Source organism: Lynx canadensis, chromosome A1 (genome assembly GCF_007474595.2).
Source record: "Lynx canadensis isolate LIC74 chromosome A1, mLynCan4.pri.v2, whole genome shotgun sequence".
NCBI classification, from domain to species: domain Eukaryota; kingdom Metazoa; phylum Chordata; class Mammalia; order Carnivora; family Felidae; genus Lynx; species Lynx canadensis.
In genome coordinates, this window is record NC_044303.2 from 179,655,452 (window position 1) to 179,671,622 (window position 16,171).

Here is a 16,171-nt window from a genome sequence, read left to right on the forward strand (position 1 = left end):
TTCAGAGACTGCCACCTGTCTCCATTACAAATGGATCAAGGTCAACCTATTACCTTCCAGGTAGCAAAAGCTTCAGAATTATTAAAAAAAAAAAAAAAAAAAAAAAAAAAAAAAGAGGCACTGTTATTTTCACAGCAACAAACAATAAATACACTTTCTCCTGCCCTGAGGAGCCCTTTGGTGTCCATGATCCTTGTGCCATGTGGCCAGCCCAGGCCTTCAGTTAACACAGGGCTACACGCTCAAGCAAAAGTAGACATTATCTCAGCATGCTGTTATTTACCAGATGACCAAGGGAAAAGAGATTTTTTTTTTGTAGTGTAAACCAACCTGCAAAAGGATGGTTGTTTTATACTGACTTTTCATCAGGTTGTTGATGGATTCAAAGAGCCGTCTCATGGATTCTTCAAACTCCATCTGTTCTTTGCCTTCATAAAGCCTGAAAGAAGACACATCTGGGTCATTTCTCAAGCCTGCAGGCAATACCTGTGAAAGTGTATGCCAGCCACAAACTTCATTTGAAATTAAGAGAGAGGGGTGGGAGACAGGGACTTCAGCGTGAGGGTGCTGAGTCAGCAGGCTTTGCATGCATAATTCACTCCTGGGAAAACTTCTGTCCACACCCAGAACAGATACCCTCCCCCTGACTCCCATCTGTTTTTTAAACCCTGAAAAACTTCAAGGGAATGAAACTTGTCCAAGCTGAGGGGACATTAATAATTTCACCCTCTGAAAGAATCAGAAGGGAGACTGTGGTCCCCAGGGTAATCCCCAAAGTGTCTGGGAAGCATCAAGGAGAAATATTTTCAAGTATACAGCCCTTCCACTTAGCCATTGCCTGGTTGTCAGATAAATACACATGTGACTGTTCCATGTCAGGGGCCACTGTTTCTCTGGCCCTCTAATTTCAGGAGTGTGCGTATCACTAGTGGAAACCTCTTGTTCCTCTGATTACAAAGGCCCTACATTGTTATCGTAAAAATGCAAACATAATAGAACTGCATTGCTTATAAAGTGAGATCCTACCTGAAGATTAGGGATTGTTAACATTTGGACAGTTATTCTTGCAGAGATTTTCAAGGCCCACACGAATATACACATGTAACTTTTCATAGAAACCATCCCTTCATATAAAATCAGTCTCCAGGCTCCTGCAGCTTATGGCCCTCTTGGTCTAGCCCTGGAGTGTTGTTCAGCCCAAGGCCTCTCCAGACAAAGCTTTATCGCCAACCGTGAAAAATCTGCAGCCTGATCTGTGGCGTCCTGCATGAAATACAGAGGAGAGTGCTCTTGTCTCCAGTTCAGATAAAGAGCATCTCCTGTCACTGCCCTACACAGTCAGACACCAGTCGCTGTGGCTGTGGGAAAGGTGCTTTCCTTAGATAAAGTGCTGACACACTTAATGGGTTTGTTTGCTCCATCAACCACAGGAAGGGTGGTCCATCAAGTGCTGTCTCCGCTAAATTCTCACCCATACCTTTACCTCTTTTCTTTCTGCTTATCTTCTACTTTTTTTCCTCTGTTTTTAAGCATGTGTCTGCTTCTCTGCTTGTGAGTATTATTTACTTTCTGTCTCTCTGGGTCACTATGTTTATCTCTGCTTTTCTGTCTGACTCCATCTCCCTCTCGCTCGCTCTCTCTCTCTCTCTCTCTCTCTCTCTCTCGCTGTGTGTGTGTGTGTGTGTGTGTGTGTGTGTGTGTGTGTGTGTTAGTCACTCTCTGCCTCTCTTCTTTTTTTCCTAACTAACAGCTCCCTAAAGCCCTCCTGAAGTAAGAAGCTTAAGGGAAATCCAGTACTGAATGTTCTAATCAATTATAAGGACCTGGAAATTGCTACTGACTTTCTGGGTATCTAGTTCAAGGTCATAGAGCCAAGGCCGTGAGAGGAGCCAGGAGTCCTGAAGCAGCTCTCTCTCTCTCCCTCCTCAAACTACTCACTCCTGAATCTTCTTGTCCTACTAGCACAGAGATGTCTGCCATAGAGTATATGTTTTAGATTCAGTCAGCTCTGGGTTTACAATCTCCACCTTGCCCTGTACTAAAGACCTTTATCAATAACAGCAAACATTACAGTGCACTACTCTGCCCCAGACACTGGCTGCATACATATTAAATCATTTACCCTCCTAACCATACCATGACGTGGCCCTATCATTATCCCCATTTTACAGATCGATGAAACTCAAGCAATATGCCCAAGGACTCCATGCCTGGAAGTGTTAGAGTCAGAGTTCACACTTGGCCATCCGGCTCTTGGGCCCACTGTCTCAATCAGTTTGGACAACAGTTTGCTCTATGCTTGACTGCCCCTCTTCATTCCCTCAAGCCCTGGTTTCTCATCTACAAAACGTAGGCCATAACAGCACTGTGTCCAAAGACTGTGAGGAGACCAGCTCACGTGTGAAGTGCTAGGCATATGCCTTGTGCCAGCGAATGTTAGCTGTTGTCTTGTTGTTAATTTTAGGACTATTACTATCATTCCTGCTTCAGAGATAAGGACACAGAAAACTCTCAAGAGATTGAAACTTGCCCAAATCCCATCAAAGTACAAACTATGGGACCAGATCTGGTAGAGAGGAGGGCAGGATCCTAATTCAAGTGGTGGTTTTACTTTTTGTCCAAAGCTAAGCTAATGAATGGTCCATCCCCCAAGGCTTTTGCCTGGAAATCTGTTTCTCTTTCCACTAGCCAGAGCTGCCTTAAAATGTCTAATAAACAATCTCACAATCCATATTATGGTCTATAGTGTTTCTGACCTACATTTAACACTTAGACATGACTCCCCATGGTGAAGTTGTCATTTATATACAGATGGACTTTCTCTGTAAGGCATACTTATTAGCCTATTTGCATGGGGCTGGAGACAGTTGGGTTTCCTACCAGGTCATCTTCTTGGGAACCACCTGTGAGCCTATAAGAGTGGCCTCCAGCAGCTTTTTCTACTGGTTGACCCTGCCCACCCCCACCTTCTATAACTGAATGGTCTCTCGGTAGTGCTCTCTCTGGAATTTGTTTTGTTTTATTTTTAACACAGAAACATAAAAATGGGCTTTGTTGGGAATCATCCTAATGGCAGCACTCTAGGGGGATGTTCCTGAACTCCTGATGAAGAGATCCCTAAGGCTGTCCTGGTTCCCAACCTCTCTATTGTTTTTTTTTATTTGTTTGTTTTGTTTTAACTCTTTTTGGATTGTCTGAGCTGCACAAATATCCTTCTAATAAATTCCTTTTTTCCTTAGACTAGCTCTGGTTGGATTTGTTGCAACCCTGTCTGGTCAGAACTCTGCAGGGTGAGACTGGTTCCTTGCTGCTGCCCTCTGGAATTCTGAAACAAGAGCTGAGGGGAAGGCCAGTGAGCCCCTAGTCCGTGCTTCCCATTGTACAAAAGAAGAAACGGGAGAGCCAAAGTGAGCAAGTGACTTGGCTTCACTGCCATCTTTTAAAAGTCATTTGACTGAGGCGGGAAAGAAAAGAGACATTCAGGCCATGAGACCAAGTGAGGACTATGTACCCAACCTTAAACTTTGTAAGAACCTGAATTTAATTTCTACCACCAAGAAAAATCTGATTTGCTCCAGGTCACACTGTGGCAGTGGTATAGCTTGAACCAGAACTCAGCGTTCTTCTCTTTCTGCACTCTGAGAATCTAACCCAGGAGAGCAGATAACACAGATCCCACGAGGCCAAGATCAGGGGCATCTGCCTCAGTGGGAATCCGAGCTGCTCCCTGGTATTCATGTCACAAGTTCAGTACCTAAACACCACACTCTGGTCCAGAGAAGAAAAAATACTCTACACCTACCTAAGTTTCATCAAAGATTAAAAAAAAAATTCTATGGGGAAATGGCTTGCATTTAACAGTGACTACATCATTAAGTAAAATTATTGCAGTCTTATTTACCAATCGTGTGTGTGTGTGTGTGTGTGTGTGTGTGTGTGTGTGTGTGAATTGTTAAGCCTAGAGTTTTACTTGGTAGAAATAGGAAAAAGAGTTGGAGGAAAATGACTGAAGATGAGAAGAAGTGACCCACACAGCTACTTAGTGCAAAGGGCTTTGCTCTCTAGCCAGACTTGTCCATATAATGGCTATGTGGCCTTAGAATCTTCTCCTTCCTTACTGGCAAGATGGGAGATAGAATGCTCACTCAAAGGATTATTTTGAGGTGAGAAAAAATGAGATAATGCCTTTCAAGTGTTTAATATTATAGCTGGCACCTAATAAGTGTTAAGTAAATATCAGCTACTATTCTTACTGTTGTTGTTGGTTCCCAAGCACAGAGGTGATCACACTGGGAAACTCTGATCTGAGCATACATAAATAAAAGGAATATATCCAGGAAGGAGTGACCAAGGCAAATAAAATACACAAGGGTTTAGATTACACGGAAGAAATAAATTGATGATGGAGGGCCTTCAGCAACGTGGGGCCTCTCCTGAGAAGCTGGAAAAGAAAAAAAAAAAGCCTCATCTATCTGCAAGGCTTTAAGCATGGCCTTGAAGTCAAGGGCACGGCAGATGTAGTTTCAAGGTCCTTTTTTAGCACTTGGTCTCTGTTATAGCTTCAGGAGGGAAACATTTTTTTTTTGGCTTCATAAGGCTCAGAAAGATGCTTCTGAAAGCAGCTGATCATGCCAGGGAAGGAATTACTGAAGGGCCCGAAGGCCCTGACCACAAGGAAACTGGAACAACCTGCAAGGCACCGTTCTGGGGCATGTGAGCCCAACCACGGCAAGCACTGGGCTCCCAGGGCTTGGATAAATATAGCGATGCTCTGCTTGCATGTGATTCATTAAGGAGACACTGTGCACAGCTGAGCACTCGCTAAATGCAAATGGGGCCCCATATGGTGTGTACGATGCTTTGCACCACCTCTTCCAGCAGGTACATAAAGTCTCAGCCTAAAATGGAGATGCCAACCTCAGGCCAGCAGCCTGGGGGGGGGGGGGTGGGCAGAATCTAACCAAGGAATCCCCAGGCTTGGAAAGGCAGCAGGAAGATTCACTTTGGAATCCAGGGGCGGAGGGTTTCCTGGCACACCAGCCCCATTTCATTTCCTAAGCCTTAGCCACTTCCATCTCCTCTGAGCCACATTCACAGGCACCCTCCTGATTTCTTCCCTGCCTCTTTAAGGCAAGATAGAAATTTAGGTAAGACTGTGTGGGTTCCAAACTCTGCTCTGACACTTACCAGTTGGGTGGCTTTGGCTAAGTTTCTTAACCTCTCTAAGCCTCAATTTTCTCATTAGTAAAGGATATTAGCCCCATAAGGTGGTCCTACAATCAAATAATACATGCAAAGGAATTAGCACGGTTCCTAGCATATAGTAAACACTAAATAAATGCTAGCATTGTTAGCATTTTCTTACAGATCCACCCACTTTTGCTTCCTAAGCATTAACAAAAAAATCAGCATCTTCATAAAGACTAAGATAATTTATTGAGCACCTACTGCATGCCAGGCACTGCAGTGGAAATAAACATAAGTAAGAGCCAGTCCCTATCCACCCCCCCACCCTCCGAGAAATCACAAGGCAGGCCGGCAGGTAAATTATGTATTGCTACATAGTAGAAACATTGGACAATAAAAGTTTAACATTATTATTGAGTGTGTCCTAAGGGTCAGGCACTGTGCTAAATTCTTCACATGGATAAGCTCATTTGGTACAAACTATTATTATTTACATTTTACATCCGAGAAAAGGCAAAGAAATTAAAGAGGCCTGACCCAGGGGAATGGACGGGCAGAGGAGGGAACAAGGGCTCTGGTGGACACTGACCAGAGTTATGGCCTACCTGGGGGTACCTCTCTGCCCTCAGCAGCCCCCTTCCCTGGCCATCCCCAAGGCCTATCTGCCTCTCCTTCCCTCCTCCCCAGCAGTCCCATCAGTGCCCTGTAGGATTAGACCTGGGCCCAGGTTTCCATGGTCTTCCTCACCTGGTCAAATCTTTGCCTAAATTTGCTCTTGGCAAGACACATACCCGACTCATTTCACAAGTGCCTGGGAGCAAGTCCAGATTAATTGAAAGGTTTTTAAAATAAAAAATCTATTTTATTTATTTTTTTTTTAATTTTTTTTTCAACGTTTATTTATTTTTGGGACAGAGAGAGACAGAGCATGAACGGGGGAGGGGCAGAGAGAGAGGGAGACACAGAATCGGAAACAGGCTCCAGGCTCTGAGCCATCAGCCCAGAGCCCGACGCGGGGCTCGAACTCACGGACCGCGAGATCGTGACCTGGCTGAAGTCGGACGCTTAACCGACTGCGCCACCCAGGCGCCCCTGAAAAATCTATTTTAAATGTCTCTGCGATCTTACATGGAAAGAAGCAAAATTACTCAACAATAAGGCTGTGCTACACCATTCCGCTACTGTGCCACACAAGTCAAGATACTTGTGTACTCCCAGATATGAGGCCAGTCACTGGAGGAATACTACAGGAGGGAGGCCACTTATTCAGTGAATTTCCTTAGATGAATGGCATGCACTCCACACAATGTGAAATCAGACTCTGACGGCATCTGAGCCCTCGCTGTGGGAATACTTCATTCTTAACCATCACTACTTGTCTGTTTTCTCCATTAGAGTATAAGCTCCACACTGCCAGAGCCAAGGGTATCTCGGTCTAACTAGCAATAGGCCTGGACCATCAAAAATGAGTTACAAACAAAGGCATCAACTAATGAGAAAGTATCAAATGAATGAACTTCAAACACCTTCAATGCAGCTGTACAGAAATGTCTTATGAATCAGTTAGTTCTAGTAGTGCCTGAACTAGATAGTACTGATAGTCATCCTCAGCTATGCAGCCTTATTTCTATTACCTTTACTACTAAGACAACGACTACTATTACTAGCTGCTACTTACTAAGCACTTGCTATGTACCTGGCACTACGCTAACTGCACAAGATCACCCAACTTGTAAAAGGCAGAGTCAGAATTTAAGCCCGAGTGTGTCTGGCTCCAAATTTCACTCTTAACCACTAGGCAATTCTGCCTCCAGAGAATAGAGCAAAGTAAAAGCCAATTGCCAGGAACTGGAACAAGTCAGAGTGAGTACAAAAGCATCATTTGCCCAGGGAGTGATGTTACAGGACTGTCCAGGGAAGCTAAGCGGCTGGCTCTAACCTTTTTCTGTTCAAGCTCTAAATCCAAGGTGACTTGGCTGGTTTTCCTATCCTCGAGCCAATAATTCGCTCTATTAGAGTAGGTGTAAATTAGTGATTTTACAAAAAGAACCATTAAGCCATTCGGGGTTTCAGAAGAGTGATTAGTTGGAAAAATCACAACATTCTACGACCAAACCTACCTGCCTCTCTGCCTCACTCTCTCCTCTCTCTCTCTCCTTCTCTCTCTCTCTCCCCTCACTCTCATTCTCTCCACCCACCTCCCCCTCTCCTCTCTCTCTTTCACACACACACACACACACACACACACACACACACACACCCTACTCCAACCTGGGATGCAGAATAATTGTAGTGAAGCCAGTGGCTGAGTCTGTCTGAAAATCATCTTTGCATTTATTGATCCTACTTACAGAAAGAAACACTTGAGTGCACTCAGCAGGCACATTTAAGTCAAAGCAAGGAGGCTGGAAAAGGATTCATGAATGAGAAGGCTCCCCTCCTGATTCACCTCTGCTCTGCGTGGTCCTTGTCACCACCCCGACCCCTTCCCCTATCACCAAGGTCTACAGACCCAAGATGAATCCAAAATTGCAGATTAAGACAAGGAATTTTGGTCCAATGAGTCTAGAGTGAGGTGTCCAGCTCAACAGTGGCCAGAGAAATTCTCTTTTGAAGGGTAACAACTTTGAAACATAAGGCATTATTCCCTTAAAAGAGAAAGAGTAGAGCCACATCTGAAAGAAAATATGCAAGGAAGGGCTAGTGTAACTACAACGTTGCCTATGTGGATTGCCAAGTAGCCTGGCCGCCAGAGAGAACTCCATGCAGACTTCATTTAATGCGTGAAACAGTGGAGAGACAGAGCTCAGACAAGTTCGTGGTGCCAATCCTTTTGTCAATGACAAAACTATTTCTCCTTGAGCTGTTATTTTTTCCGAAGTCTGACATTTGAGGAGGGATCACCCCTTAGGGCAAACTGTAAAGAAGTTTCAGTAAACAGTCTTCCTCTTATCAATCACCCCAGGGAAGAATGATTTGCAGATGAGAGAACAAAAGACAAACTCAACATGTGGAGAATCCTGTTTTGAAAAATGTCTAGGATGAACACACAAAAATTAATGCAATCACTGAAGAAAAACTGCCTCAGGTGGAAGCGTAAACAGCCTAAATAAAAAAATAAAAGTTAACAATACAGAAGGAATGAAAGAAAACAATCCATCCAAAATATTCACTTTACTTTAAAATATGGCAACCCTGTGCAATAAATTAATAGTAAGTAGGTAATAAGATGCAGGCAAAAGCCTTGAAAAGGACTCTAAGTTATGAATAGAGTATGATGGGTGCCCCAGCCATCCTTCATTCTCCTGAGAGGAGCTGCAGCCTTTATGTAATTTGGCAAGAAGAACTAAGTTGCATAATTCTGAACTTAAGTAAATTTCTCTATTAGCATGAAAAATAATCTTCAGGGATTTTCCCCTCAATATAATTAGAAATTGAGTGTTCCCAAAACAATGCTCCTAAACAGAAATAGAAATGCACACACACACACACACACACACACACACACACACACACACATGCACACACTCTCCCTCCCACTGCACCCCCCCTTCCATGTTTCCAAGACATATAGAGAAAAATATAGGTTGCATCATTTAATTGAAAGAGAAACTAATAATCTGCAGAGGCCTTCCAGCATTTTCTCTTTAGGCCAAGTTGGTCTAAAAGTTTGGGTACCAAAAAGAAATTAGGTTTTGTCTGCTTCTCTGACCATTTCTTCCTTCAATTTTTTAATGACCTAGGAAGTGTCCATAATATCTTAAGTGATAACAGAAAAAATTAAGTTGCAGAATGATTATACACATACACACCCTTAGTAAAAATCTGGAAATCTATACATAAGTTGATAATATTGTTATCTCTCAGAAAAAAGATTGTGTATGTCAACAGTCTCCTTACACACTTTTATGTTACATAATTTTTAAACAAGTAAATATTATATTTAATTTTCAAAAGAGATATCTACTCTTCCTTTGAGTGAATGTTTCTTGCCTTCCAGCTCCTTTCTACAACAATCTTTTCCCCCCAAGTCTTTCCTGAATTTTCTCATTCTTACCATGGGAAGTAGGGCTGGAGCCCAGGGATTTAATTCAAGGTCATACAACTGGAGGCAGTTTTCCATCTACAATTACAGAATCAAAGTACTGATTTTTCACCTACTTCCTAGTTCCTGGCATGGACTGCAACTAGAGAGACAATTGCCCAAGTAATGTCAAGTTATTGTTACTCTAAACTGTGGTCATGCCAGGAGCATCTGAACGTTGTCCTTTCAGTCTTATGGCTTCCTGAGAAGGATAATGAACTCTAGGTTTCTGCTCAGTTCTACTGAGAGCCTTGACATTTGGTATGTGGAATTAAATAGAATTTTTAACAATTTTCCTTACTAATGGTGCTGGGTTTTAAAATGCATATGCACTAAATCTCTTTGTTTTGAAATCTGGGAACACCTGAGGAAGCATTGAGTTCCAGTGTGTTAAGGTTTACATTACTGAGGACCTCATTTGAGTAGTATTGTGGCTGAGAGTGTGGCTAGACACCAGCAGCGAGCAGTGTGACAGAAAGCAGTGTCTGGGTCTGAGAACGAGTTCTAAACCAGACTCCAGCATTGGTGTGTGTTGTGACCATTAGCAGGTTACTTTGCTCTGGGCGCTGGTTCCATCATCAACAAGTGGACTACGTTACCACTGAGGGAAGCCTCCGGCATCTTTCACTAGCTTCTTGGTCAGAGAGTCAGATAGGGCATCCCGATTATCTAAGACCAAGCCTACTCACTCTGCAGAGTTCACCAGCATGGCAAATGGCCCCATAGACACCCAAGTCAGAGCCTGGGGTAGGTAGTGATGGGTCTTCGTGGATCTCTTCACCTGCCAGCTGTCATTTAGTCATCAAGTCCCATTAATTCCACCTCCCAAAGCCATTTTTTCCCAGCTCTACTGAGATGTAACTGACATGTAACATTGGGTAAGTTTAAGGTGTAAACCATAATGATTTGATACATATATTTATTGAGAAATGACTGCCACAATTATAGGTGACACATCTATCACCTCATATAATTACAATTTTGTGGGTATGTGTGTATGTGTTTGTGTGTGTGTGTGTGTGTGTGTGTGTGTGTGTGTGGTAAGAACATTCTAGATCTACTTTCTTAACAACTTTCAGATATATAACATGGTATTGTTAATTGCAGTCACCAAAGCCATTTGCTACCCTCCATTGTCCTTATCACCAGCTTCACTGGGGTCCCCATCACTTTTCACCTGTAGCGGTTTCTGAACCCACCTACCTTCCTTCAGTTGTACCCCCCCCCCGTTTCAATCCATTTCTACAAAATGGCCAGAGGGAGCATTTTAAAAACAAAAGTGATCATACCATTGTCTGTCCAAAATCCTATACTAGCTCCCTGTTTTCCTCAGGATAATGTCCAGATGCCATGGCCTGACCTTCAAGGACTTTGACATCTACCCCTTCCTATCTCTCAAGGTGATCTCCTGCTACACTATCCATCTGTCACTGAATTCCAGCCACCTTGGCCTTTCCACAGCTCAATTGAGTCAAGCTCCCTACTATGTTGGGTACCTCCTTCCAGCTTTATTTTCACCAATTACACTCTCATCCTCTTCACCTGCCACCTCCTACTCATCATTCAGGTCACAGCTTACATGGCACTCCCTCCAGGATATCACCTTGACCTCATGAGAGATCTGACCTTCTTATCCCATGATTTTAGGACACCTCACTTTCCCTTAACTTCACATGCACCCACAAGACTATCTGCGTAATGACTCCTTTCCCAGCTAGACTATAAAGTTCCATGAAGACCAGGCTTGAGTCCATCCAATTCATTGTCATATTTCTAGTGCCAAGCACAGTGGCCTACTGGCTACTTGATAAATATATCTCGGATAAACACTTGATCGCCAATGCATACGAAACTTCTACCACTAGACAAATATTTCAACTAGATAGAAACATTCATTATTAACTCAAAGGCTTAAAAAGAGGAACAATGTTGGGGCCCAGCGTGCATGAAACAGGTGTGTAATGTGTCAGTGCTGAATATAAGTAAGAACAGATGCTAAGTGAAAGGTCTTTCAGAAGCTGTGGACCCTAAGGGAAATTCGGGAACAATGTCGAGAGACACCATGTCACAAAAAGCCATTTACCGTCTCTAGATTTTCAGATGCTGAGATGACCTGTGACTTAGTTAGAACAGCCACTGTGGTATGTATTTGGGTGTCAATCTTTATTTCTGGTATAAATGCCTTGATAGCACAGTGATTGGAAAAGAGTAGGAGCTCAACAAATACACATGTCTTTTTGAGACCATATGTGAAAGACAAAATACATGGGCAATGTATCTGAAGAGATTTAACTTAGTTTGGGAATCTTAGGTGACCGGGAGGAGACAGTAAGAGAAAACTGGAGGGGAAGAAGAGGGAAGGGCATTCCACTCCCAGGAAAGCAAGCATACAGGTCCTGTAGCAGAAGGGAGTCACGTGGGTGAGAGTGACTGAATGAAGACCCCTGAATCTGGGGTGGAGGAAATCTGGGTTAAGTCTGGTGAAAGGAGACAGGTGGGTAGCAGGAGCAAGACCCATAGACCCTCACAGGCCACGTGAAGTTTTGTCTTCATCCTCAAAGCAATGAGAAGAAATTAGAAGACTTCAAGAAGAGGAACACCCAGATCAGATTTGAACTGGGGAAGATCATTCTAACTGCAGTAAGTTTAAAGGTTTCCATTTCTGAGTAGTGTGGTGGATAAAAATGTCCTGGAAAATGACTACCAAAGCCAAATTTTCTTTTCTTTTGTTTTTTTAAAATCTTTTCTTTTTAAAAAATGTTTATTTATTTTTGAGAGAGAGAGATAGAGAGTGAGAGCACATGCAGCGGAGGGGCAGAGAAAGAGGGGAACAGAGAATCCAAAGAGGACTCTGTTCTGACAGCAGACAGCCCGATGCACAGCTTGAACTCAGGAACCATGAGATCATGACCTGAGCCAAAGCCAGATGCCTAGCCACCTGAGCCACTCAGGCACCCCTAAAGGTGGATTTTCAAAATGAATGGGAAAACGTCAGGAAAGTAAAGAAACCATAGAGGAGAAACACAAAGCAAAAGGGGAAATCTGGATACTTAGAGAGCAATAAAGCCAGCTTCTGCCCCCAAGGCATTTGTTCAACCTTTGTGTCCTTAAATTTCTATTTAGGTGGTCGCTTGGGGAATAGAAAGAATGAGATCAATTCGAGGGGCTGCTTGTTGGAGACCCTTGCATAAAGCTGGTATCCCAAACTGTTATGCCTTCTTACAAAACAAACAAACAAACAAACAAACAAACAAACAAACAACAACAACAAAAAATCTATTGCATGAAAGGGAACAATAGAAAACTACCTGCTCCTTGGTGCTGGATGGAAAAGGACAACACATCTCCATTGAGTTTCTTAAGCATGAGTCAGTCCTCACCTGGATTTTGTTTTGTGCGTGTTTTTGTTTTTGTTTTCCCATACTCATGTTCCTTGCTTGGTTCCACAAACAGAAATTTTAACTTGAAAAGGTTTCTGCTTGTTAGCATCCCTGTTTTCTTTAGAGCAAAATAAAAACTTCATTTCAAGACTAAAAATATATAACAATTGATAAAGTTCTAAAGAAATTTAGCTTTAAAAGGGGCGCCTGGGTGGCTCAGTCTGTTAAGCGTCTGACTTTAGCTCAGGTCATGATCTCACGGTTTGTGAATTCGAGCCCCATGTCGGGCTCTGTGCTGACAGCTCAGAGCCTGGAACCTGCTTTGAATTCTTTGTCTCCTTCTTTCTCTGCCCCTCCCCCACTTGTGCTCTGTCTCTCAAAACTAAATAAATGTAAAAAAAATTTTTTTAAAGACATTTAGCTTTCAAAAATAATAATAACAACAAAATGTCCAGGAATCATGGTCACCCAAAACAGAAACAGTGGAATCAGACCCACAAAGACTCACTCAAATATACAGCAGAGAATATAAAATCTTATATTTAATATGCTTCACAATAGAAAAAGGATGCTTTAAAATATGACCAAGAAATAAAAACTATAAAAGTGAAAAATTATATTTGAATAAGAACTAAGTGGAATCTTCGAAAATACTTCAATAATTAAAATTCAAAACTCAGTCAGTGAGTTAAATTGAGTAATAGACATAGCTAAAGAGAGAAATCAGTTAGCTAAAAAACAGGTTCAAAGAAATTACCCAGAATGAACCCCCAAAAACAAAAAATATAGAAAATATGAGATATGGAAACATGGAGAAAAAGAGGTCTAACATACTTCAGTTGACATTTCAGAAAGGTAATAGAATGTACAGGGGAAACACAAATATCAAATAAGCTAGAGTTTTTTATAATTGGTATTAAAAATCAAACTTCAGATTCAGGAAAATGAACTTCTAGATGTATAAAATAAACCCACTCTTAAGTAAATCATAGCAAAAGTGCAGACTATACAAGACAGGGAAGTGATCTTAAAAGCCACCACAGAAAAGAGACCAGAATGCCTGTAAAGGAGCAACAGTAAGACTGACAGTTAACCTTAGCAGCTGATCACACTAAAAAAAAAAAAAAAGCTAGAAGCCTATACCCAAGAAAATTTCCTTCCAACTTTCAGAATAAAATAAGAGTAATTAAAATTGAGAGAATTTACAAATAAAATTTGCTAAGGTTAATTATAAAAGATTTACTTCAAGAAGAAGGAAAACAAAATACAGAAGGTCAAAGATGACAGAAGTTATGGCCTTTTTAAAATTGTGCTAAAAAACATATAAAATGTACCATTTTAACCATTTTTAGTGTACAGTACAGAAGTGTTGATGAAATTTTATTGGAAAAAACATATAAATAGATACTGTTTAAAATTATAATAATGTGTAATTTATGGAGTATCCAAAAGCCAAACTAAAATACTGCACAATCCTAGTGTAATATTTAAGAGGGAAGTGACAGTATCTTCTAAAATTCTTCTATTATTCAGGGGGACTGTAAAGATATTAACTTGAGATTTTATTACGTTAAATACGTATGATAGAATACCTAAGTAGCCAAAGTAGCCACTAATAAAATTGAATATAAAATGTAACTTTCACAGGCATCTGGGTGGCTCTGCTGGCTGAGCATCTGACTATTGATTTCAGCTCAGGTCATGATCCCAGGATCGTGGGATCAAGCCCCACGTCAAGCTCCATGCTAAGCATGGAGACTACTTAAGATTCTCCCTCTCTCTCTCTCTATCTCTCTCTCTCTCTCTCCCCACTCCTGTCCCTCCCCTGCTCACACACATGCTCACTGTCTCTCTAAAAAAATAATAATGTAAAAAAGTTACATTTAAAAAAATGTAACTTTCATATTAGTAAAGGGGAAAAAGCAAGTGAGAAAATTGAAAAACAGTTTAAAAGGAGGAAAGAAAAAAGAAAAAAAAAAACGATAGAAAAATCAGAATGGTGGGGAGGATTCCCAGCTAAGATGGTAGAAATAAATTCAAAACATTAGTGATTGCAAATAAAATCTAATACTGCATTATGGTGAATATTGTAATCAAACTACTAATACGGAGGGACTTCCTAAAACCAATAACAAGGCATCTAATATTTTTAAACCAATACATAATATATGTCACTATTGTTATTTAACACTGACCCAGAATCCTAGCCAATGCAGTCAGATAAGGAGAAAAAGAACTAGGATTAGAAGGGGAGAAACAAAACTTTACATATTGACAGAATATTTTAACTGTCTACTTAGGAAATTCGAAAGACTCCATAGCAAATAGATTATACGGAAGCAGCCAGACCATTATAGTAACACAGTAATGCAGGTGTGAGATGATGAGAACTTTGTTTAGGAAGTTGGCAGTGAAAATGGAAAGATGTGTATGAATCTGAAAGACATTTAGGAAGGAAAGGTAGAAACTCAAATGCAGACTATGTGGGAAGAAACAAAAAATAAGTTGTCAGGAAAATCTTAATCTTTTTTTGACTTGTGCAGCATGCTGGATCGTAGATCAGTGTGACGAGGGACATCATGACTTTGGTTCTGGATATGTTAACTTTGACTTGCCTTTGAGATATGAAAGAGGAGGACAGCAGGTAAATGGACACACGGATGTGGAACTCAGTGAAAGGTCAGGCTGCATTTCCGCATAGCAGAAATCTGCAGAGCAGGGGGAGCTAAAGCACTGGATTTGAATGCATTCACCTAGGAAGAGGGAGCTGAGTAAAAGAAGGAACAGGCCAATCTTTACGACTTCCAAAGAGTCTGAGAAGTATGAGGAATATGAAAAGAGTTCTGTGTTATAGATGCAAAGATAAAAAAGTGTTTTGGAAGAGATAGGTCAGCAGTAATAAAATACTCGGGCTCATGCTATTTGGGATATCCTTAATTGTTGACATAATAGCATTATCATCTGTGGCTTATTCACAAAATATATTTGATTACGGTCAAGCTCTTCATTGTTATCACCCCTATGGTACTCAAGACCAGTGGCTCTTCTCTCCTCCTAGAATACCCATCTGATAGAAACTCAGGACGTGATGATTAATGATATGACTTAGCCCAGCAAATTGTGATTTGGAAGAACATCCTTCTGAGAAGAAGTTCACCTGTGCATGAGTATGAGTCTCTACAGAGCACACTCTGATGATCAAACTGAATGACTTTGACATTAGCCGCTACTTTGGGTAATATGGGTCTTTACATTATCTCTAATACATTAACAGAGAATTGAGAAGTGACTATAATCATATATTTAAAAAAAAAAAACACTGTCCAAAATTTCAAACCAAAAATTCATGGTGGCTGAAACGTATATGGCTTCAAAAAATTGTAAATGTTGTGATCATAAGACAATGATGCTTAGCAAAGTTGAGAGAGTGATTTGAGGAGCACAGGCCATGTCTGTTCCTAATCTAATTAGAGAGTGGGCAGTTCCTATCACGTGTGTCTTACAGGAGGCAACCAAAGAG

General features: G+C 41.3%; 1 protein-coding gene across 1 annotated transcript in view; it reads right to left on the reverse strand.

Annotated features, from left to right (window-relative positions):
• Positions 1-16,171, reverse strand: part of DOCK2 (dedicator of cytokinesis 2) — a 417,962-nt gene that overhangs the window by 308,839 nt on the left and 92,952 nt on the right. The window contains 1 exon segment of the mRNA XM_030327773.1: positions 331-439. Coding sequence (XP_030183633.1) covers positions 331-439 — 109 coding nt within the window.